At 37.1% G+C, this 22,193-nt stretch overlaps 3 protein-coding genes and 1 long non-coding RNA gene across 5 annotated transcripts in view; 2 read left to right on the top strand and 2 right to left on the bottom strand.

The window, feature by feature from the left end:
* Positions 1-22,193, top strand: part of LOC142334721 (peroxisomal biogenesis factor 3-like) — a 308,737-nt gene that overhangs the window by 82,707 nt on the left and 203,837 nt on the right. The window lies entirely within an intron of this gene.
* Positions 1-22,193, top strand: part of LOC142334718 (uncharacterized) — a 279,385-nt gene that overhangs the window by 82,713 nt on the left and 174,479 nt on the right. The gene's annotated exons all lie outside the window — the stretch shown is intronic.
* On the bottom strand, positions 2,398-5,709 carry LOC142335004 (uncharacterized). Its single transcript, XM_075383333.1, has 4 exons — positions 5,680-5,709; positions 4,581-5,485; positions 2,797-4,319; positions 2,398-2,534 (listed from the first exon to the last, which is right to left on the bottom strand). The coding sequence occupies exons 1-4, from the start codon at positions 5,707-5,709 to the stop codon at positions 2,398-2,400; spliced, it is 2,595 nt and encodes an 864-aa protein (XP_075239448.1).
* Positions 18,536-21,941, bottom strand: LOC142335474 (uncharacterized). Its single transcript, XR_012758874.1, has 2 exons — positions 21,553-21,941; positions 18,536-19,001 (listed from the first exon to the last, which is right to left on the bottom strand). It is a non-coding gene; the product is annotated as an uncharacterized LOC142335474 (long non-coding RNA).

The raw sequence follows: 22,193 nt of genomic DNA, 5'->3' as shown, positions 1-22,193 counted from the left end.
AGGTTTCAAGTGTACGCTTGACCAAAGCGGTTGAGAGTGCTCGAGGAGGCAGATCTTTGTTTACAGAGGGATCCTTTACAGGACAGAGCCTTTACTTTTGCCAACCACTATTTGTATCCTCCCCAATTTTAGGCGCCCTGTGCTTAAGCTAGATACTACAGTTTTTTAATGAGCTTTTGTCACAGTTTTGATGCTGTGAAAGTCTGCTGATGTTGTGATCTTCGCTGATATATTCAAAATGATATTTTTAATCCGCTGTTTGTTTTAGAAACGTCCGATTTAAATTTTTTTCTGCAGTTCCGTTACATTAGGATATTTAGCCTATATTTTTGAGGCCTCGATAGGAAATGACGTGGAGCCCTCATTGGAGAATTGGTGACAGTTCATTCCGTCATCAAAGTTTTCTCTAAAGTTGCTCATATTCAGAGCTAGGAATACCATCCTTTTACCTAACGAAATAGCGTGCTAGTCGGTTTTCCACAAATACAAGCCTGGTTTTCAACAGTCAAATTCCAACTGTCGGGGGACAAAAGTTTTACCCTTAGTAGAATGATGAATTGGAACAATGTTTTTTTTAGTAATAAAAATATATAGAGGGACACAGCACTCATCACGGAGGAAAACTCGGAAAGCGTTTCGCCGGAAAGCGTTTGTCATCTTGGATTAAGGGACCATCCTTAATCCAAGATGACAAAAATTTTGTGTCGAGCCTTAGGCTACAGGAATATAAGTAAGGTCAATGTGGCAAAATCTCCCAATTGCTCTTGTTACGTTGGCCGCCTTAGGAACTTTGTGAGATTTATTTGATTATTGAATTAATAAAGGATTACATTGGTTTAGTATAAATTAATCAGTTTCCAGTTTCTAGTTTTTGTTAAATTGACTGTTCTTCACGATTTCTGATGTTGTTATGGCTGAATACTTGCATGACTTTTCTTAACCATGTCGAATCAGTATCGGGCACAGATGGTAAATAGAGCACATATGGCAAATAATCCACTGGGCATCAATGTTGATGACATCGCCGGCCCCATTTGCAGGGTTGCAAAGAATAGTCGGCTGCCGTAAAGACGATGCTTTGTTAGGTAAGAACTTTGTAGCCAATAAATAATTCCGATAAAATAACTGAGAGAAGAAAAAGATGGTTACAAGAGATAACAAAGCAAATGATTTTCAAAATCGGCGTTTCCAACTGACGGAGCGGGTAAAGGCAAAAAATTGTAATACCCAAAAATTGCGACACAAGCGGAAAAGGCTAAAGCGGAGGTTGCTGCGGTGTAGCAACTTTCTACACAGCGCAAAAAAAACCGAGATTTCTACCTGTTGCGGCTTGTACCTACCTGTACCTAACTATAACCACTCAAGAGTGAAGGACCTTTTAACGTACTGGATTTTTTAAATTGTATGTTGATCGACAAGTAAGTGATGTGACTGCACATTAACGATAGTGTAGATTTCTGCAGGATGAATTTATGGAAGCTGAGTGCTAAAATGATGTGATTTTGTCCGTTGAATGTGAATGTAATTTACTCTTCAGAAATTTTACTTAGCTTGAGAACGGGGCGGATCTTTTCACCGTATGCAGTCTTTATTTTGACTGACCGAACTACTTTATCCGAGCCTGGATACACTTCAATTACCTTTGCTAGAGGCCAGAGACCACGAGGTGTGAAATCTTCCAAAATCCAGACTAAGTCGTGAACTTTTAAATTCTGATTTACTTTATGCCATTTAGAGCGTTTCCGCTGGTTAGGGAGATACTCTCTAATAAATCGGTTCCAAAAATGTTGGGCTAGAATTTGTGATGTTTTCCAAGATTTCGTAACTGCTACTTTGCTTTGAGAGAAGACTCCTGAAGGGAGATTGATTGAGGGTCTACCCAAAAGGAAATGATTTGGCGTTAAAGGGAGTGGATCGTTTATATCGCTAGAAACATTCGTCAATGGTCGCGAATTCATGTTGGACTCAATTTCACAAGTGAATGTCGACAGCGTTTCGTCTGTTAGCGTTCGTGAGCCAATAACTTTGTAGAGGGAGAGTTTGAAAACTTGAACTAACCTTTTCCAGCTGCCGCCAAAATGCGGAGCCAGAGGGGGGTTAAATTTCCAATTGATGTCTACGTCTAAGATGTGGAGCTTAGATGCAAATTCTCGCGAGGATCTGAGAGCTTCTATTCCTTTTCTCAATTCGGAACAAGAGCCGACAAAAGATTTTCCGTTGTCAGAATAAAATATTTTTGGTTTTCCGTGGCGGCTAATGAATCTGCGGATGCAACTCATTGTAGAATCTGTAGAAAGACTTTCAGAAACTTCCAAATGAACGCTCTTACAACTAAGCAAGAAAATAGAAGGATATAACGGGTAGCAAATTTACCACACTGTTTTATAGGAAAAGGACCTATGAAGTCCAGGCCTGTTGTGGCAAACGCAAAGTGATTTTGTAGCGGTAAACGTTCACTGGGCAGATCTGACATCTGAGGTGGACTAATTTCTTGAGCCATTCTTCGGCAGGGAATGCACTGACGTATTGTTTGTCTAACGACAGCTCGGCATTTCAGAATCCAATAGTATTCCATTAGAAAGGAACGTGTTTGTTCAACACCAGAGTGACTATTCACCACGTGAGTGTTTTTGATGAGGAGCTTAACGATTGGGTTAACCCCGTCTAAAATTAACGGATGGCGAGCAGTTTCTAAGACCATTGCCTTAGACAGCCGACCTTTGGCGCGGAGTTCATTTTTCCCGTTAACAAAAGGACAGAGTGTCTTTAGAGGGCTCGACGAAAGTATCTCCTTGCCTGTTTGTAAAGACAAAATCTCACTTCCAAAGTTCTGACTTTGAGCAATGCCGATGAGGTACTTGTAAGCCAGTGTGTGATGTGCGAGCGATAAGCTACTGCTCTGTTTTTTCAAGCGATCGAGGAAGAAGAAGCAGTATGCTGCAACTCTAACCAGACGATTCCAATTGCTGAAGCGTGCAATGTCGATGGGACATTGAATTGCTGAGTGCAGATCGGTTTGCAACGCATGAACGATGAGAACGCTTGAATTTCGTGCTTTCAAGATTTCCTGACTTGGCCAGTCACTTTTTGGTAACTGTAGAAAGGAAGGACCGTTGAGCCATCGAGAACTGCAGTTCATCTGTTTAACTTCATAGCCTCTTGAGCCATCATCGGCTGGATTGTCAGCTGAGGTGATGTAATTCCAGTCATGTGCTGTTGATACATCAAGTATCTTCGCCAACCTGTTAGCAACAAATATGCGATGACGTATCTCTGGGGTTCTGAGCCAATAAAGAACTGTGGTACTATCGGACCAGAAAATTTTTTCATTAATGTGAATGTCGTGCTCTTCTGTCACGAATTGTGCGAGCAGAGCTGCGTAGACGGCGGCTTGCAACTCAAGATTTGGAATTGTCATTCTTTTGATTGGAGCTACACGGGCTTTTCCCATGATGAATTTCACTTGAACGGTTTCATCAACGTATTCAATCCTAAGATACGAAACTGCTGAGAGTGCATACTCCGACGCGTCTGAGAATGTATGGAGAGCTGTTTCCTTTATTGCTTTGTTAATGAATAAACAACGAGGTATTGAAACTTCGCGGAATTCCCGTAGTTCGTTTTGCAGCTGAGTTAGATCTGCAAATTCATTGAGGTCCAATGGTTTGTCCCATTTTGGTCCATGATTCCAAGCGGCCTGTAGACTTTTACGAACTCGGATGGTGAGCGGTGCTATAAAACCTAGGGGGTCAAAAATGGATGCGACAAACCGCAGAAGTTTTCTTTGGGTTACCATAGTGTTATCCAGGGGAAACTTCTTGAAAACTTTCTTCTCGATTACATAAGTGTCTGTTTTTGCATTCCACGGTAATCCGAGGACCTTTTGAATTTGAGGTGAAGCTTCGTTTGTGTTTAAAAGTTGATCCCTACTGACTTGTTGCAAAAACGCAGCCGAATTAGAATTCCACTTGGTGAGGTTAAAACCCCCAAGAGACAGGCAAGCTTTAGTGCTGCTCATTATGTTTACAGCTTTTTCAACGTCGTCAGTGGAAATAAACGAATCGTCCATGTAGATATTGCGTTCAACAATATGGGAAACCTCAGGAAAATGTTTCTGATTATCTATTGCAGAGCGACGTAGAGCGTACGATGCAATGCAAGGTGATGACGTTGCACCAAATATGTGGCTAGTGTATTCATATTCTTCTATTTTGCCGTTGTGATCCCACAAGAAACGAAGATATGAACGGTATGAAGGAGCAACTTTGACTTGCATAAACATTTGCTCAATGTCAGCGGATAATGCGATATGACTTTCTCTGAAACGCAAAATAATCCCAACAAGATTGCTGAGCAAGTCCGGACCTTTCAACAGATTTGAGTCGAGAGATTGGCCTTGAAAGATGCTGGATGCGTTAGTCACCCGACGAATTTTTCCGGGCTTATTTTCGTTTGAGACCGGATGATGAGGTAGATAAGAAACTGACTTTGTGTTGTCGGTACAAGGATCAATTTTTACAACATATCCGTTTTGCAAGTCCTTTTGCTAAGTCTCTTCATATTTTTCTCTTAATACTGGCTTTGTGGAAAGCTTTGCTTTTAGCTGCTTCAACTGTTTCTCAGCGAGCCATCTGTTATTCGGCAATTTTGCGTTCTCTTTCCACAAGAGACCAACTTCGTAATGACCATCCTTGAATCTGGTTGTGGATTGTAAAATTTCCAAAGCCTTTTCATCGTTCTTGGACAGTGCTTTTTTCTTGGATGCAATGCCATAATTTTCGATCTTCATCCATTCCTGAACTTTAGTAAAAAGTTCGTTGTCCAATTGGCCATGGGAACAAATTTGGGTTTTGAGAACTGGATTTTGCTCATCTGCAATTATGTTGGTCTTTCCGGCACAAGTCCAACCTAATGGTGTCTTGACAGCCCAAGGTGTGTTTTTCGGGCCTTTAACTATCTCATTGTAGTGGATTAGTTCAAGGTTATCAATTCCAATGATTATACACACTTGATTTTGTTTGACATTTGGAAACGTGATGTGTTTAAGGTGATCAAACTTACTACAAAGCTTGTTCAGCTCACTGGTTTTAACTGGTGTCATATTGAGATCTGGTACTGCTAGCACATCGATTGAAACTACTGAGCTATTCTGAGATCTGTATGGCTTGATTTGGACAGAAGCTTGAGAACAGTCTATTTCTCTAGTTGTATGGTAGCCACTGATAGGCATTTTAGCGACTGTGTTCATGTCAATCTCCAATTCTGATGCTGCAGATATAAGCAGCAAGCTTTGACAACTTCCGTTGTCTAGATACGCATAAGTATCAAGAGTTTTTACACCATTGGAAAGTTCAACCGGAACAAGGGCTACTTGTCCTGTTCCATGTAATTGAACGGATTTAACGGCCGATGGCGGCTTCACTCTCTGATTATTGTCTCCAAAGCTCTCATGTAGCAGAGTATGATGCTTTCGGCCACAATTGCCCTTTCGACAAACATTTTTTGAATTGCAATGTTGAACATGATGACTGCCAAAGCAGTTGAAGCAAAGTTTTAAGTTTTTGACATGTTCTCTCCGATCGAAAGGAGAGAGGGTTTGGAAATGAGAACATTTGTAGAGATATTGACAGGTCTCATTACTGGGGCAAACAACAGTTCTGGAGGGGCATTGTTTGTTACCGTCTGAAAAGGAGCCACCTTGTTGACCATTGCTTGTCGTTCTCGTAGATGAGGGCAAGGGACTTTGAGTTTTCTGAATCCATGGTTTATGGGCAAAGTTTGATCTTCCATGGCTCGGTCGTGTTATGGAAATTGGCGCTGGCAAATCTCTACAAGCCTTTGCGCAGATTGATAACCAATCAGAAAGGTCTTTAAGAGACGGCTGGAGTGAAAACGAGTGCATACTTGTTCCAGTCCAGGCGGACTGGTGTCGGAAGTTTATTTAATGCCTGATTGAGATTTGTAGTAGAATGGATGTCGTGATTGAATCCAGGTTGTTGAAATGTATCCACTAGGGTCAAGAGAAAGGCTGAAAATTGGGTATAACTTTCAGGGACAATCAGATTAGGTGGTTTGAATTGCGAGAGTTTATCAAGAAAGGCATTTACTATCCGGTTTGGGTTTCCGAAGTGTTCCTCAAGACGATTCAACGCTGGGACATACAGACTACCGTTGCAGCCGTATCCATCTATTAAATGCTTTGCCTCTCCAGTTAATAGCGATTGAAGATGTATCATCTTTTCTGATAATGACATAGGCGATCGATCTATTGTGGCTTGAAAAATGCTGAACCACTTCATCCAGTCGAGTGGGTTGCCATCAAATTTTGTTGCCTGCAACTTGGGTACAGATTTCTGGAAACAAGTGGACATAGAGATGGGGTTATGATATGAAGCAGAGCCAAGTGTAGCGGACGCCGACGGATCTGAGAATTGTTGATTGGAAAGGAATCTCCATGATGGATTGCTGTTCGAAACATGAAATGATGTGTCCTGGTTGACTGAACTACTGTTTGAATTAGCAAGAAACGGTTCCGAAGACAACGCACTGTGAACAGGATTTCCAGATGAGGTAGCCGTTGAGAAACCAATATTGGATTCCATATTAGCCGGCGGCGAAATGGAATTGGATTGAACTGAGCTAGCGGGCGCTGCAGAGTCCGACGAAAAAAGTTGACCTGACACTTCGTTCCCAGCGGATGCTGAGAAATTTGTAGAGGTCCTGTTAGTGTTAAGAATGGTTGGGTTACTGCTGCTACTATCAAATGTTACCCTTAAGTTGCCTGATGAAACATTGCTTACTTCTGCGCTTTGAGTTTCTTTTTTGTGTTTGCGGAGGGCAGCGGTTGTTTTTCGAATTTTGAATTTTAGTTTGCTAAGTTGAAAACCGAGCGTATCTGCGTCTTCTGATGGTGAGATGTCCAAAAGCTCTTGAACGGAGTTGTCGAGTTTCTCTTGCAGCTCTTTAATTTCGCTCAATGTTTCTTCTAGAGTTTCCGTGTCCTCCCCGGAATCGATTCCTGAAACAACAAATTCGATGCAGGATTCAATTTCGCTTTCAAACATTAGTTTTTGGTTTTTAATGTGTTTCAAATGAGGATCAACAGAGGATTCTTCGTTTTCACCCATTGCTGGTGTTTGTGAACTCGTAGAATTTACCTGATGTTTAACTCTTGTTGATTTTCCGGTTCGAGTAAGAACCATTAACTCTGTTTTGTTGAGTGGGTCTAGAGCTCTGAATTTAATTTAGCCACTTTTAGTAGCATTGTTAACCAAATCTCAAGGCCAAAACCTGTTTAGTTAACTACCGGTTAACAATTACCTACCAGAGTGTACTAAACCCTGTCAAAACGTTGATACGGTACTTTACCAAAACTACCGAACCTTACCAAACCTTACCGAACCTGATCAAACCTTACCAAGCCTTACCGAACCTTACCAAGCCTTACCGAACCTTACCGAGTCTGATCAAACCTTACCAAGCCTTACCGAACCTTACCAAGCTTTACCGAACCTTACGAAGCCTTACCAAGCCTTACTGAACCTTACCAATATCTACCGAACTTTACCAAGCCTTACCGAACCTTACCAATACCGACCTAACCTTACCAAGCCTACCGAACCTTACCGGATACCATCAAATACCAATACCAGAATGATAAACTCAAAATCTACCAAATAACCACAGTAAAATCCGGACACAAACCGAGGTTTATGCCAAAACACACGGTAGGAAACGTTGGTTTTGCCAATAGCGAAATAAAATGTTAATGGCGGTATCGGAGCAATAAAACAAATGGCTGAAATTTATTGCAAATTATTAACACGTCCGGAAAAAATTCTCTAGGTGCGAGAAAAAAACAACGCTGGGGAAATTACTGGCGAATCACCAGAGTCAAAGGAAATAAGAATAAGGTAATGAAGAGAGTCCCAGATATAAACTCTCTGTTGGGTTGGGCGATGATGGGTTGCCTCGGGTTGGGTTGGTTGGGATGGGTCTTTGTCTAAAATTTCCTTCTCTACCCTGATCACGAGAAAAAAAATTCTCGAGAAGGAAATTTTAGCTGTCCATTCTTTTGTTGGGCGCCAGAATGTTACGTTGGCCGCCTTAGGAACTTTGTGAGATTTATTTGATTATTGAATCAATAAAGGATTACATTGGTTTAGTATAAATGAATCAGTTTCCAGTTTCTAGTTTTTGTTAAATTGACTGTTCTTCACGATTTCTGATGTTATGGCTGAATACTTGCATGACTTTTCTTAACCATGTCGAATCAGTATCGGGCACAGATGGTAAATAGAGCACATATGGCAAATAATCCACTGGGCATCAATGTTGATGACAGCTCTTGAGATTATGCATTTTTTCATTCAAAACGTTAGTTTTTCAGATTTAGAAAGACTGTCGCAAAATCAACTGGTCGAGAATTGAAGTTTTTTCTCACATAATTTGTCCAATAATGCTTTTAAATTTTTTTGAGTCACCGTTTGTTTGGAAAAAGATGAACGGAACGTTTTTTTTATATATCCAAATGCTTATTTTTCCCAATTTTGACTCCAAAACAAATTAAATTTAGAGTTATATTTTAACTTATGAATTGTCACTTTTCAAAAAAAATCGTGATTACATATTAGACACATGCGTTGTTAGCGATGCTAGCGCGTTAAGCGAAACCGACAGGCAAACAACAGAACATTACTGAAGCTTAAGCTCGATTAAAGTACTTTTGCCCTCCTGTTTTTGCGTCCCGTCTCTTTATTTTAGGAGTGGAATTTATTTGGGGCTATCGGGACTAAATGAAGTGTTCATCCGGTGAAATCGTTCCTATTGCCCCCTCACCCCTAGCTCCCCCAAGTAAGCTTCGAGGGTTGGTTTGCCTGTGAAAGTAGACAAGTCTGTCCCCCCAGTTTACTGGGGCGGTTTGACTGTGAAAACAATAGTATTAAATTGCTTATATCAATTGGGGAACCGTCTGTATCAAGTGACAAAACAACACAGATCAGCTAAGAAACAATGCCCAAAGAGTTGCAAAGATTTTTAAGGACTCTTTGGGGTAGCTTGCCAGAGGAATCGGCCACCCCCAAAAATGCTTCATAAAAAGAAGGGAGCAAAATAAACGTTTCCATTTGGACAGTGGCTTTCGAACTGCTACAATAATTGTTTTCATTGGTTCAAGTGCGATAATTGGTTTCACTTCAATTGTATTGATTTGACAGAAAACTTTTGGTCCCTAGGAAAAAACAATGTTGCGTTTTGGGCCTGTGATAACTGCCGAAGCGAAGTAATGACAACGCAAAGCGAACACTTTGATTGGAATTAAGCGAACATTTTGATTAACATCCCAATTTGATTGGAATTAAGTCTCCCAGAATCCGAAAGATCTAGACATTAATTTGCAACCTAAAACAAAGATGCAACTGGAAACTATCTCATCTCCAGATGGTAACAATTATGACTACTCTAAAGCGATGCAAGATAAAAATAAGCTAATTGCATTTGGTTGATTGGAAAATCAAGCCGCTAATGATAGCTCATCTAGTGATTTTGTTGACAGATACCGAAATCACCTCAGGGTTGACAAATTGAAGAATCATTGGGAAGTTTTGTAATACAAGACACTTTTCGTCTGAGCAAATACAGCAATAAAAATATAAAAGAACGGCCACTGGTTATAAAGATTGCAAACCACTGGAACTGAAAGAGAAAAATATATATCAAAAATTTCTGATGCAAAAAGAATGGTTGAAAGAAGAACATCTGCTTGATTGTCGATGCAAAGTTTCGGATAACTAAAAATCAATCCATCAGTAAAAAAAAGTAGAGAAGGAAAGTTGTATTAAAAACAGCAAGCCCTTGATATTGCGCCGGGGTTAGATACTGTCTGCTCAACACTGCAGAGTCAAACTTATACAATCTTTACTAAGACCTTGTGATGTGATACGAATTGTAGCACCAAATTGTAGATCACATCTGACGATGCAGACACGAATGAAATTAGATGTTCTAAGGAAAGTTGGCCCAGTCAACATTTGTTTGTGAGAACTGTCTTGATTCAAATGTTAACGACTGCGAGATCTCTTTAAATAGCAATTATCGGTTGCAGAAAAGGACTGACGGACAAATTGCCACTCATGGTGGTGTTTTGATAGCTCATAAATCAAACCTTGTATTCAAGGAAGTAAAAACAATCGATATACCATAAAGTTCGTTTTAACTTTATGTTCCAGAGATTTTCTGGTTACATTGATTACAATACATAATCCTTCACTGAATAGTAGCTGCAGAATTAAATGTAGTAAACTTCGTAAAACAGTTGAATCCGATTGGAAAAATTGACTTTCATATGGCACAAAAAGGAAGAGAACTGTCTGATTGTAAATGGTGGCACAAGATGGGATTGTACGACCAGCAGTGACCTCAGTGAAGAATTATTGCTCCAGAAGTTCACTCAATCAAGTTTAGTATCTTTCCTAAAAACATGCTCATCGCTCGATATCTTTCTTTGCAATAACTGGAGTCATAAAGCTTCTGTCATTATAAACTACTCCTTGCGGAAGTTATGGTTCAGTTTAATTAGAACGAATGTTTTTCTGTATCTAGAAGATTGGGTTAAAAAACTTCTCATTGGAATAAGTTCAAGGAACACTTTTCTATCCGCTGAATTTAAATTCTATCGTAAACAAAGTAACGGAAAAATTATGCAACATTATATTATTGGCAAGTAAGTCTACAATGCCGCTGAAAACTGGTCGTAGTAGTCTGGCACCTCTTGATTTTTTGTCTTCTCACTCCGTTCACTTAGAAAACTTATGACCGCCAGGCCATAAGGTTAGCATTTTGGCACATCAACTCAATAGTTCTCTTGAGATAGACAAAAATTCGTTAAGGGACCAAAAATTGGTATCAAAATGAAGATTACAAAGTACTTTAAAATGCATCTCAAGGGAAAACACAATCCCAGCAAAGTTGCATAATTGAAAAGAATTCATTGTTTTTCAATTTGTTTGAAGCTTTCTATGATCATTTTATATCCGTCGATTTTCAGTCGAGACGAATTGGTAATGGAAGTAACAAAAACTTCCAGTAAATTGTTTTGCTTAGATAATTTCACTTTTTCTAAAAAAAAAGGCATAGATGAAATCTCTGAATTCAAATCGTTTTCAAATTCCAATGAGATGTCATCAGGTTTCCTCGAAACGGCTGCACCATTACTGATAAACCATACTCTATTCATTTTCAGTGGTTCGATTAACAAATACCATTCCCAGTTATATGGAAAAAAGTTCATGTAAGACTTCATTTCAGGAGGGGCGGAAAACTTGATATCAAAAACTACAGACCTATTTCGATGCTTACTTCCTTGACAATACAGTTTGAAAGATCGGTATAAAACATTTTAAACAATTGACTCAAAACCAATTATGGAACGATTAGCATGTTTTTTGCATTGGTCGGTATCTGTTTTCCTTGAAATATCTTCCTAAGTGGTCGACACAATTAACTTCAGAATTATCCTTCACAAAGTATCTGTATATAATTTTGATGAACAGTTCCTATTGTTTTTCAAATCGCATCTTTTAGGCTGGCAAAAACGAGTAGTTTTTCAACTTTACGTCGAATTTGGTGAATGTAACCAGTGGACCACAGGGGTCAACTTTTACAGTCTTTCTGTTCTCGCTTTGTTTAAATGAATTGCCAGAAGTTTTCTTGAATGAAAGATTTTCATTTGCGGACGACGCGAAAATTGGTGGCTCAGAAACCTGCCAACCAATTTTACAAAATGATACCGATAGTTCTATTATATGGAGTGAAGAATACTTGAATTATACTTTCACAAAGTTCAAAATTATGAAATTTTGTCTACAAAATTGCGATAACCAAGATTTGTCTTTTCAAGCAAGAGAACATCAGATTGAATGGATCGAGTCGATAACAGGTACGGCGTAAATTTTAACCAAAAATTTCCTTTGGACGTTCACATTGACGTTATTGCAAAGAAAGATCTTTAGAAGCTACGTCATTTTGAAGAGTTGCCTGCTGAAAGAAAAGTGAATGTTACGTGTGTTGTGGTTAAAAGTTATGTAATTTCAGTTCTCTACTATGGATGAGATTTTTGGTTCCCTAGTAAAGTTAGGCTACAGAGTTTGGAGCAAGTTTAAAGATGTGTTAAATGTAGCTGTAGAAAATGGAACCTCTGCCATTCAGACTGTCTTAAGTCTGGTTAACCAAGGTCTTACCAATTGGGTACAAGCTGCTTCTCTCAAATCTCCCTCCTTTGAACAAAATGCTTGTTGGATAGAGAGTTTTGAATCTACTTGATTACTGGGAGATAAGGTCACACGACTGCAATACAAGATCCAGTGGCAAAGTCTTGATTTAGACTGGACATGAGACAGAAGCGAGGAAATTGTTTTCGTGTAACGAAGTATAACAATGCGCTTTCATTCACGTAAAATTGTTCCTGGTGTACGCCTCTGATGAATCCCAAAACATTCCAAAGAGAAATGACAAAATTCTTTGAGGCAGAAGCAATATCTAAATTCACACTACTGCTATTCTGGATGGCATCCATTAGAAACACTTAATCAAAATTGAACCTCCCATATGGGAAAAATCAAGATGATGGAAACCATGTTTTGTTTGAATTCAATTTTTTTTTCTAATTATAATTTGGAATTTATTTTGGAACAGTTTAAGGGTTAAATTAAAGTTTACTAAATTGCTCATATTTTGTATCAGTGTTTCCTACCAATTTAGAATTTTTGTTATAGAGTCTAACTTTTGTGCATTTTTCAGTACACGGGTTAGTAACTAATTGGTCATGGACCTACCAGATGTCAAATAAGCAGAAAATTCAGTGTACAATACTTCTTAGTTTTTGACAAATTTGCTGAACAAAATTTCATTTGTTTCAAATTGGCTCAAAATAAAAAGCATTTCACGGAGGACAAGCTGTTCGGTGCGCTTTGTGGTTTTAGCTCGGCAGGTATTAACACAAATAGTATCAGTGCTTTTTAGATTGAAAATGGCTCAAGATACAAGTTTTTTCGCGGACAGACCTTTTGGCGGCGCTCTCTGGACTTAAAGTGCTGTCTATTTCTGGCGCAATTTCAGTTTTTTTAGAAGTGGAGGATTTCATGATACAGTCTAAAAAACTGAGTTCTTTTGAGTTTTAAAGTGAACTGAACTCTCATCCTCCCTTTTCGTCAGACTATCTGGAGTTGATTTTGATTTGATCGCATGTTTCTGTTACACAACTTTTAAGCAAAACTTACTCAAAATCATTTGAAAAACCAAAATGATTTTTTGAAAAAGCATAAAGAGGAGACCATAAAAATCCGTTAAATTGTGGCCCTTAAGTTAAATCTACTTTGTATTCTTTTTAACTTAGATACTAAATGATGTTCGTATTGACTATCTTTCTATACATGCATACTAAGCCTGACTTTAGAATACAACCAGAAATGAGGTTTTTATGGAAAAAACTGGTCGTTCTTTAAAAATCAAAAGGTATTTTTACCTATAGTCAGATGATTTAGCAGATTTCCTCGGTTCTTATTGCTTTTGATATACATGCATACTACTTAAGATTTAGTTATTTTAACAAGCTCATTTTAACCTCTATGTCCTTGTTAAAATAACTAAATCTCAAGTAATTGACATAATGTTTAAGGAGGAGGCTTATTAATATGCGTTTTCGTAATGTTCCACCCTGCTCATTCCGATTATGACTCAATTTTCTACCAAATGAGGAAGGAAAAGAAAATCTTCAAAATACATAAAGTGTTCAATAATATCTGGTAAATACGACCTGACATTAAAAACAGTACTAGACAAGACAGAAAATGAAACAACAAAAGCACAGTCAAATTCAATATCAACTTTTAAGAAAACGTTTGCGACGTCCAAATAGCATCAGAAAACACCTTAACGTCTAAAATATTTCACGATAAAAGATATCGACTGGTCTTTGATAAGACTAGGCAACAGATGGCTAAAAAATCATAAAAGGATAACGTTTAATTAATCGGTAACCTATTTGTTTTCAAACCATTAGATATCGGCTGAAGCTTTCGATAGATTCATTTTCCCCCATAGGAAGGCGATTGCGACCTGCCATTATTCAGAATACGTCATACGACTTCAAAAAGCTTCAATTTCCGGCAAAATTAAATTAAATTTTCAAGTTGATACCATTAAATTAAATTTTCAAGTTGATACCAATTTCAAGTTGATACCAATTTCAAGTTGATACCATGTATCAGAGTAAAAAAATATTTGCTATGGAAATTTAGATTTTTAATCACTGAAATTAAGATGGGACTTGTATTTAAGGAGACTAAGCTACGAGTTGACAAAAAAGAGAAAAAAATGAAGTTCAAAAATGCACAAAAATTTTTTCAGGAACCCTGTGTTTTTAAAAACCATATCAGCCAAAAACTTATAACCAATAAATTATAGGCAGAAAGATTGTAACCCATGAGGGAGCCAGCTGTGTCTCTAATCACTTGAGACTAAGGCTAAAAACGTTAATTTAACAGCTAAACCACTCCGAATTCAAAGTTTTTTTTCTTTCCAAACATGTAAATTAATGATATAACCGAAAGGTTAAAGTTTACATGCCTTCAGATTAATCAGGAATTTAACTGTATACACTTAGTTACTCAAATTTTAGTTCAAAGTTTTCGTAAGGGGGTGCTTCTCTACGTTCTTTCCCCAATTACGCAAATTTTCAAATCGCTGCAAAATGATCCCTCATCACAATCGGAGTCTTCCATGCATCCGAACTGTCGGTTGATTGCAGCTCCCATCTGTCATAGAACCTGTCTTCTCTTGCTTCTATAGAGGTCAGAAGGACAATGGCCATGCATATAATTGCAACTGCGAATTTTGAAACCATTTTCAATTCTTGATTTGAAGAAACGACAACGTCACCGTGTTAATTTTAACTCACGTGAATAGCACGTGCTAAATTTTTGGTTTTTTTTTGGTTTTTTGGGAACAAATGTTTGAATAGATGTATTGAAGCGCTTAACATTAAAAGCTATCTACCGAAAACAATTGAAAATGTTCAATTGGGTCCCATTTGAACAAATATGTGACCCCTTTATAGAGGATTATGAAAACACAACAAAATTAAAAAGCAAAAGAATATTTGATATGACTTCAAACACAAATACAGGTCAAAATTTAAAATCCTCTTTATATCGGACTAAGAAAAAAAGCAACAAAACAAAGCACAATGTTTGCTTAGTATCAAGAACTTGCAAATTAAAAACAACTAATATCTGTTGAAGTTTCACAAAACTTTCAACTTCGATAACTGCGAGAAAGTAATGAAAAATCGTTTTAACGATATGTTCTGCGCTTTAAAGGTTTTCCAGTGATACCGCTCTTAACTCTCAACAATAAATATATCGATCGGCCAATTTTGACTGAACAAAAATAACCGTTTGAGCATGTAGTCCCCCCCCCCCCGCCCTAAGGAGGATCGTAATTATAAATTGAATTTAGTTAGCGGTTTTTTGTGACAAATTCTGCCACCCGAATGACTTACTGCACAGGAGCAAGTGCTGATACAGAAAGATCATGGATAATAACAGGAGCTTAAAATGCAATTGTACTTTTTATGAGCTTGGTTTTGAGCAGTATTTTAAAATTTTTTAAGTTTCATTGGACTTGACTTAGAATTAGTTTGTTTTACTCTCAATTCTAGAAAAAAGATGCACATTAACAGAAGAAATGCACTATGAGTGTACGCAGATTCCGTAATTTGCATTGAATTCATCTATGACGCGCTTTCTGTTCAAATCATTCATCCGTTAAGTGTTTTAAAATTTTGCGTTGCTTCACGGTCAACTTCACCCGAAGTGACAAGTGACGGAATTTTGAAATTTTTAACCGACATTGACTATTCTTGCTGGTTTCTCTCCGTAAATACGCTCGGTTTTTCTAGAATTAAGAAGAATAAGAATTTCGGCAATCTCAAAGAAATAAAATCAATTGCAATTGGAATTGTTATTCAAAAATATGTTCATCACAATTTTCAATATTGCATAATGAGCGTTCGTCTACAATCAAGGATTTTAGACTTTTTTCTTGGCAGTTTGAGATGGAATACTTCTTTCCTACAGCTTGGGATTATCGTGGCAGGTGATGGCAATTTAGGGCAAGGAACTCGGAGCAATTTTTATTGAAAGCTGTTTTGATTCAACGAATGCTTCCACTCGCATTTGATGTTTATACATCAAAGTAAACATAACCGACTAACGTCGGGCGAATTGCTCTCAAACGACCGACGAGCGGCTGGCTTCGTCAGTAGCTACCCAGAGTTTATTGAACCCAGCGCTAGCTTGATTCGACTCTTCAACATTTAGTTTCTAGCTTTGTTAGTAAACAAATCAAATAGAAAACAACTAAAAAATTTGCAAAATATTGCAAAATTTGAAAAAGCTTCCAGATTTCGCAGTGAAAATGTTCACATCTATTTTTCCTTCCTGAAATATGTCAAGTAACCCATCCGCAAGACTTGAAAAACTTCATTGGCCACTAATGAAAGTTAAACACAGAAAAGGACAAAAACACTCAAAAATTTTGAAAACAATCGCAATTTTTAACAAAATCATGCTAAAATTCAAGACATTAAAATCTTCAAAACCATTTCATTGTCTCAAAAGACCATGCAGCATCACTATTTCAAGCTTTAATTAGTTTTACTGGCTCAAAAACATCCATAAACTTGGACATAAAAATTTTTCGAGAAGTTAAAAATAAAATTTTATCAAAAAAAGTGCTAAAGCTGGAGTCAATAAAAGATTGATAATATTTCCATGAATCTAGAAACTATGCGACAGCTTTTCAAGAAGCCTTGGAGGAGGTCCCTAGGACACTGATGCCGGAAAAAGTGATAAAAAAGTCTAAAAGATTCAAAAAAACTTGAAAAAATTGCAAATAATTTTAAAAATTGCTGAACTTAAAATCTTGAAAAACCCTCCGTTACATCTAAAAGCTATGCAGTAACCTCAACTCAAACTCTAGAGGAGGTTATGAGGCCATTGAGGTGGGAAAAACCAAGAAAATGACAAAAAAAATTCAAAAAACTTGAAAAAAATTAGAAAATGCAAAAAAAACTGCTAAAATTTGTGATAAAATTGTAACTAATCCATGGCCAACAAACATTTTTCAGTAACTCATTATCGAACCCTAACGGAAATTTTTTGTTAGGCTGAAAAACCTGAAAAATGACAATATTGACAAATAAACTGATCATAGTGATAATGAACTGACAATAAATGTTAAAAAAAAGTTTAAAAATTGCAAGTTTTATTTAAAAAATGCTGAAATTCGTGGTGTTGAAATCTGGAAAAACAATTCATTACATTTAAAAATAATACAATAACTACCTTTGAACCCTAGAGGAGGTTTCTCGAGTCTTGAGGCTGGAGAAAACTAAAAACCAACAAAAACTTGAAAGAAATGCAAATTTTATCAAAATAAATTGATAAAATTTGTCAAATTAAAAAATTGAAAGCTATTCCATGGCAAATAAAATTGTTTAAGTAACCTATTATCGAACTTCTAAGGACGTTTTCTGGCCCCTGCGTCCGGAAAGAAGTTGATAATAAAAAATAAATCAAATTTTTTTTTAAAAAATTGCACGTTTTGTCATAAAAAGGCTAGAATTCGGGTTGTTAAAATGTTGAAACCATTCCACTGCCACTAGAAACTATGCAGTAACCTAATATAAAACCCTAGAGGAGATTTCTTGACACCTAGGGCTGAAAAACACAAAAAATGACAAAAATTTTCAAAAAACTTGAAACAATTTGTGAAAATTATTGTAAAATTGCGTGTTTTTAGCGATTGGTTGTTCGTCAGTAGCCACGGGAGGCGTAGGGGGTTACACCGGGGGTCTGATGGGGAGGGGTTGGCAACGTGGGTGGGGGGCAACAGCGCGGTGGGGGGGATGGGGCAATAGGGCGGGGGTGGGGCAATGGGGGGGTCAACAGTGGGGGTGTCGTCAACCTCTAAGAACCGCCCTTCACAACCTAAGTATAAGTTTACAAAACAGTTTGAGCTGAAACAGAGCTGAAAGGCTCTAAGAGCAGTTAATGCCCGCTGGGCGTTACCTGTTTATCCCGTTTTTGAGGACGAAAAGTCAAAAGCGTCAGACGAAAAATCGGTCAAGCAAAAAATCGCATGAAAAAAAGACCGACAGGACTAATATAATTGCTACAAACTTCATTTGAGAGCAATTAATGACGAACTACGATGAGCTGAACACTAGTTTGGTCTTGCTTTTTTTCACATTTGCGGAGATATGAGCCCAATCAAGCTAGCGTTTGAGCCCAATTTTTTGGCAGTCAGCCGTTTGCGTTGGGCATTTTTTGACAGCCGTAAAACTGAACAGAAGTTGTTTTGCTTAAGTTGCGAATTGGTTTCCACTTTTTTTTTAAAAAAATGATTGTTTTCATAACCACAAACTTGGTGGAAGCTTTCAAAAGTTCGTGAGGTTGTCGTTTGCTGTTTGAAAAAATTACATTTTTACAAGAGTTAATTTTAACCAATTATCTATTCATGCATTAATATATCTTAAAAATCAAACCTCTATCAATCACTTTATAAAATCATCACCAGCCAACAACTGATTTGATAATTTGAGGAAGCAGAAATGTTGCTTATCTCAATTAAGGACTGGATTATGAAAAATTGATAGCAAAGCACCATGGATATTAAGCACATTTGTATGCATTACTATGCTGTTAGTGGTACCACAAGTTATCTTCACAACAAGTGTTCGCTTCCGTTCAATTTGTTCAGGATTGCAGCTATGTCACGTGACCTCTTTGGGAGCGTGTTATGAATTTGCGCTTCATTTGGTTGCTTTGGTCCTGTTCGTTTATGACTGGATTGTAATTGGCTAGTGGATGATTATCGTGCTGATGGTGGTGGAGAGATCAGCGCCTGAGTCCATTCCGTCCATAGTTTGAATGATGAAAGTTCTGAAAGAAATGCCAAGATTAAAATGAAAGAACAAAAATCGAAATAAACGCTAACTTTGAATTTCAATAGCTCTGTTAAACAACGTGAAGAGAACGGTTATTACTAAAAGTTATGAATAAAATAAATGACACAGAAATCGGGGCCGCTACTGTCTGTAGATTTACAATATTGTAAATGTCGAAAAAGTTTAATATAATGATAATCCAAAATTAACAGAATAATCTCGATTTCGACAGGCAAACGAGTTGCTCGTTTTTTCCTCATAATGGTGTTGCAATAATTAAATTTTTACATACTTCCAGGAATTTAAATTAAGAAAGTTTTAGTAGATTGAAAGTTTCATTGAAATTAAAGTACAACTCAACTGTTTTAAAAATCAAACTGAAAAATTGAATTAAATTGAATTGAGTTGAGAAAAAAACATTAAACCAGAAAAAATGGAACATTTAGCAAATGACAGCTTATGAAAAAACGGACATACGCCCCCAGGGCATTTGTTACAGTTACGTGCTAAATAGCAATGCCTAATTCGGGGGGGGGGGGGGGGTAAAAATTACTGGGGGCCAAAACAAAAAACCGAAAAAAAACTACCAAACCATCAACCGCCATCTAGAGCGTAAGTTTTTTGAAAGTTTTTTTGACGTAGTCTTTTTTTTATAGATGCTGTTGAGTATTTTTTGATATTTTGTAATTTTGCTTATCAAAAAATACTCAACAGCATCTATAAAAAAAGACTACGTCAAAAAAACTTTCAAAAAAAACTACGTCAAAAAAACTTTCAAAAAACTAATCTTGTTATTTTGCTATTTGCAATAGAATATAATGCAATATGCCTTAAGGACAATCGTGATTGCTTTCTAAAGTTGAGGATTTTTTTTAAGTGTCGAGACACACTTGCTCATAACATTCATTTGATGGCAGCAATTTTTTTTTCATATGAATATCCGCTGCACAGAATTTTGTAACATTGTTCGGAATAGGTTAATTTGCTTCGCTTCAAGTTCTTTAAACTGGAACGATGACTTTCTGACGCAGAGAACGTTAATAATTTTTCAGCAAAAAAGCAAAAAATTAGGTTGAACCAAAAAAGTCAGTTAACAATTTAAGAAACTTGCACGTATTTTTACTTGAAGATCGCGTGCATGCAACTCAAATGTTTGCCACCTTAACCCAAATATTTTGCTTTTCACACTAAAAATTTATGGGAACAACTGTTAAAGAAATTAAATTAACCCTACATTTCTGTTTTTTACGTGTTTTACTTAAAATTAAATATACTCTTTTGACATCAAACTTCAATTTGACTCGTTGGGCAACAGCGACTCGGCTACTAAAATGTTTGGCTTAGTTTTTGATTGCCATACTGCAGCGAAGTTTTAGTAACAACCAAAGTATTTTTTTATGTGGAGCGTGTTTGGGGGAATCTCAAAGCAATGACGTTTTTGAGTTTGACTGAAAATCTTGAAAACCTATCAGTGTTTTTGAAATGTACATAATGCAGTGTACAAAATGTTGTTGATAACAAAGAATTTGCAAAAAATCAAAAAACTTCAAGTTCCTTTAGCGTATCACCGTTTTGCTTTATTTCCACTATTTATTTTCTCAAAAAAATTTGTACCGGTGAATTACTGTAGTAACGCTCTTCCTCAAGAAGTAAATTAAGTTATCCGCTTGATAACGACTGGACCTTGCTAATTTGCCAATCAAAATTTCGAAAATCGTTTGCCGAAAAAGCCTTCAATTAAATTTGCTACCAAGATTTACTCTAAAAGAAAGTTTTATAACAGGTCATTTTGATAATACAAATTTTCGGGAATGATCATATCGCTTCTGTAATGCTAAATTGCCTTGTTAATTATAACATTTGCTTTTAAAAATATATCTTGGGAGGTGATGTGTAGTTTCATTCGGGGTGCTCCCCGAATGAAAAATTATCTGAATGGAAATTCCGATGAAAAATTATCCGAAAAAAAATTAAAACAGTAGGCCATTTTTAAAAATAAATCTGTAAAAAATTACTCACTTAGTCTATTGAAAGGTGATTTTGGCACTCAATTTGGTATATGCAACTGGGCTAAGCGGCGATTAATTTACAAATAAGCTTAATTGGATGAACACACCGGTTGGCGATTTGATTGTGTGTATAATGTCAATGATAGACTGCACAAGACAAGGTCACGTTTACAAGGCGATCACTTTACTGGTTTTTACAATTTGCGCCAGAGAGGGTGTGTGGAGAGTGTGTCAGAATCTGAGCGAAATTTATTGTTTGACTGGTTAGTTAGAAAGAGTATTGGTTTGAGTTTACCCTTGTGATGATGTAAACGAAGGTTTCGATATTAATATTTATTGGAGAAACTGTCTCAAAAGAAAGCGAGGTTCAAAATGATGTAATAAGAGCTGTTATGAAGGCCGATATCTTTATTCCAATTAATACGTAATTTCTTGTTTTCTCTCTAGGTATTTTATCTTAACGACATGGATTAATTGTTAATTGTGCTAGTTGCGTGGGATGGTTCCTGGGCTAATGTGAACTAGGTCAAATCTTACCGTTTCAAACAAACAGTCAGAATTAGTTCGATAAGATAAGGATCCTGGGTTGGCAGGTGATCAACCGATTTCACTAAATCTCCCAAGCTCTGTCAATATTATTTGAGGCACAATCGCACTTGCGATGGCAGTAATTCTTGCGGGGGTGTGTTGTTTATGAACTAATGGAAATTCACTAAATGAGGTGAAGAATAATTTGGGTCGCTAGGTTTAAGAATCAAATCGAACGTCAGTTCAGTTGAGTTTCGACTGCACTTGCTTGGTTTCAAAGTGGGGAGTCGACTTGCTTAGTTGCTTCGTAAGTTGAAGAATGAATAATAGCTGGCTAATCTAGTCCAACAAAGACGGAGAAATTTTATCAAGAAATATGTGCAAATATTAGCTAAGATTCTTACCAAAATTGCTCAAAATGACCGAAATCAGCAGTTTGTTTTCCAAATTTGTCAAATTTTGCCGTAAACTCTGCGGAACTGTCCAATTTATCGATCGATAAAGCGCAAATTAACAAATGAATAATAAATAATTCAGGTCAAGTTATTTGATCTTAATGGTATGTGATCTTATATGGTGGTATGAATTTTGAACTAAGTGACGTCATAGGATCGGATTTGTTTAAAATGTAAAAGCGAACAAACTGTGGG

Source organism: Convolutriloba macropyga, chromosome 2 (assembly GCF_964194025.1).
Source record: "Convolutriloba macropyga chromosome 2, txConMacr16.3, whole genome shotgun sequence".
Taxonomy (NCBI): domain Eukaryota; kingdom Metazoa; phylum Xenacoelomorpha; order Acoela; family Convolutidae; genus Convolutriloba; species Convolutriloba macropyga.
The sequence above is the reverse complement of the archived record's forward strand: the minus strand, read 5'-3'. Positions and strand labels throughout refer to the sequence as shown.

Excerpts from the sequence above, each read along its gene's own strand:
- LOC142335004 (XM_075383333.1), bottom strand. The coding sequence starts at position 5,709 with ATGGTCAACAAGGTGGCTCCTTTTCAGACG. Across the intron at positions 4,320-4,580 it reads AAAGCAAAGCTTTCCACAAA|AGAAAGTCATATCGCATTAT; the intron begins GCCAGTATTAAG and ends TTTGCGTTTCAG. Across the intron at positions 2,535-2,796 it reads GATTTTGTCTTTACAAACAG|ACAAACAATACGTCAGTGCA; the intron begins GCAAGGAGATAC and ends AGCTGTCGTTAG.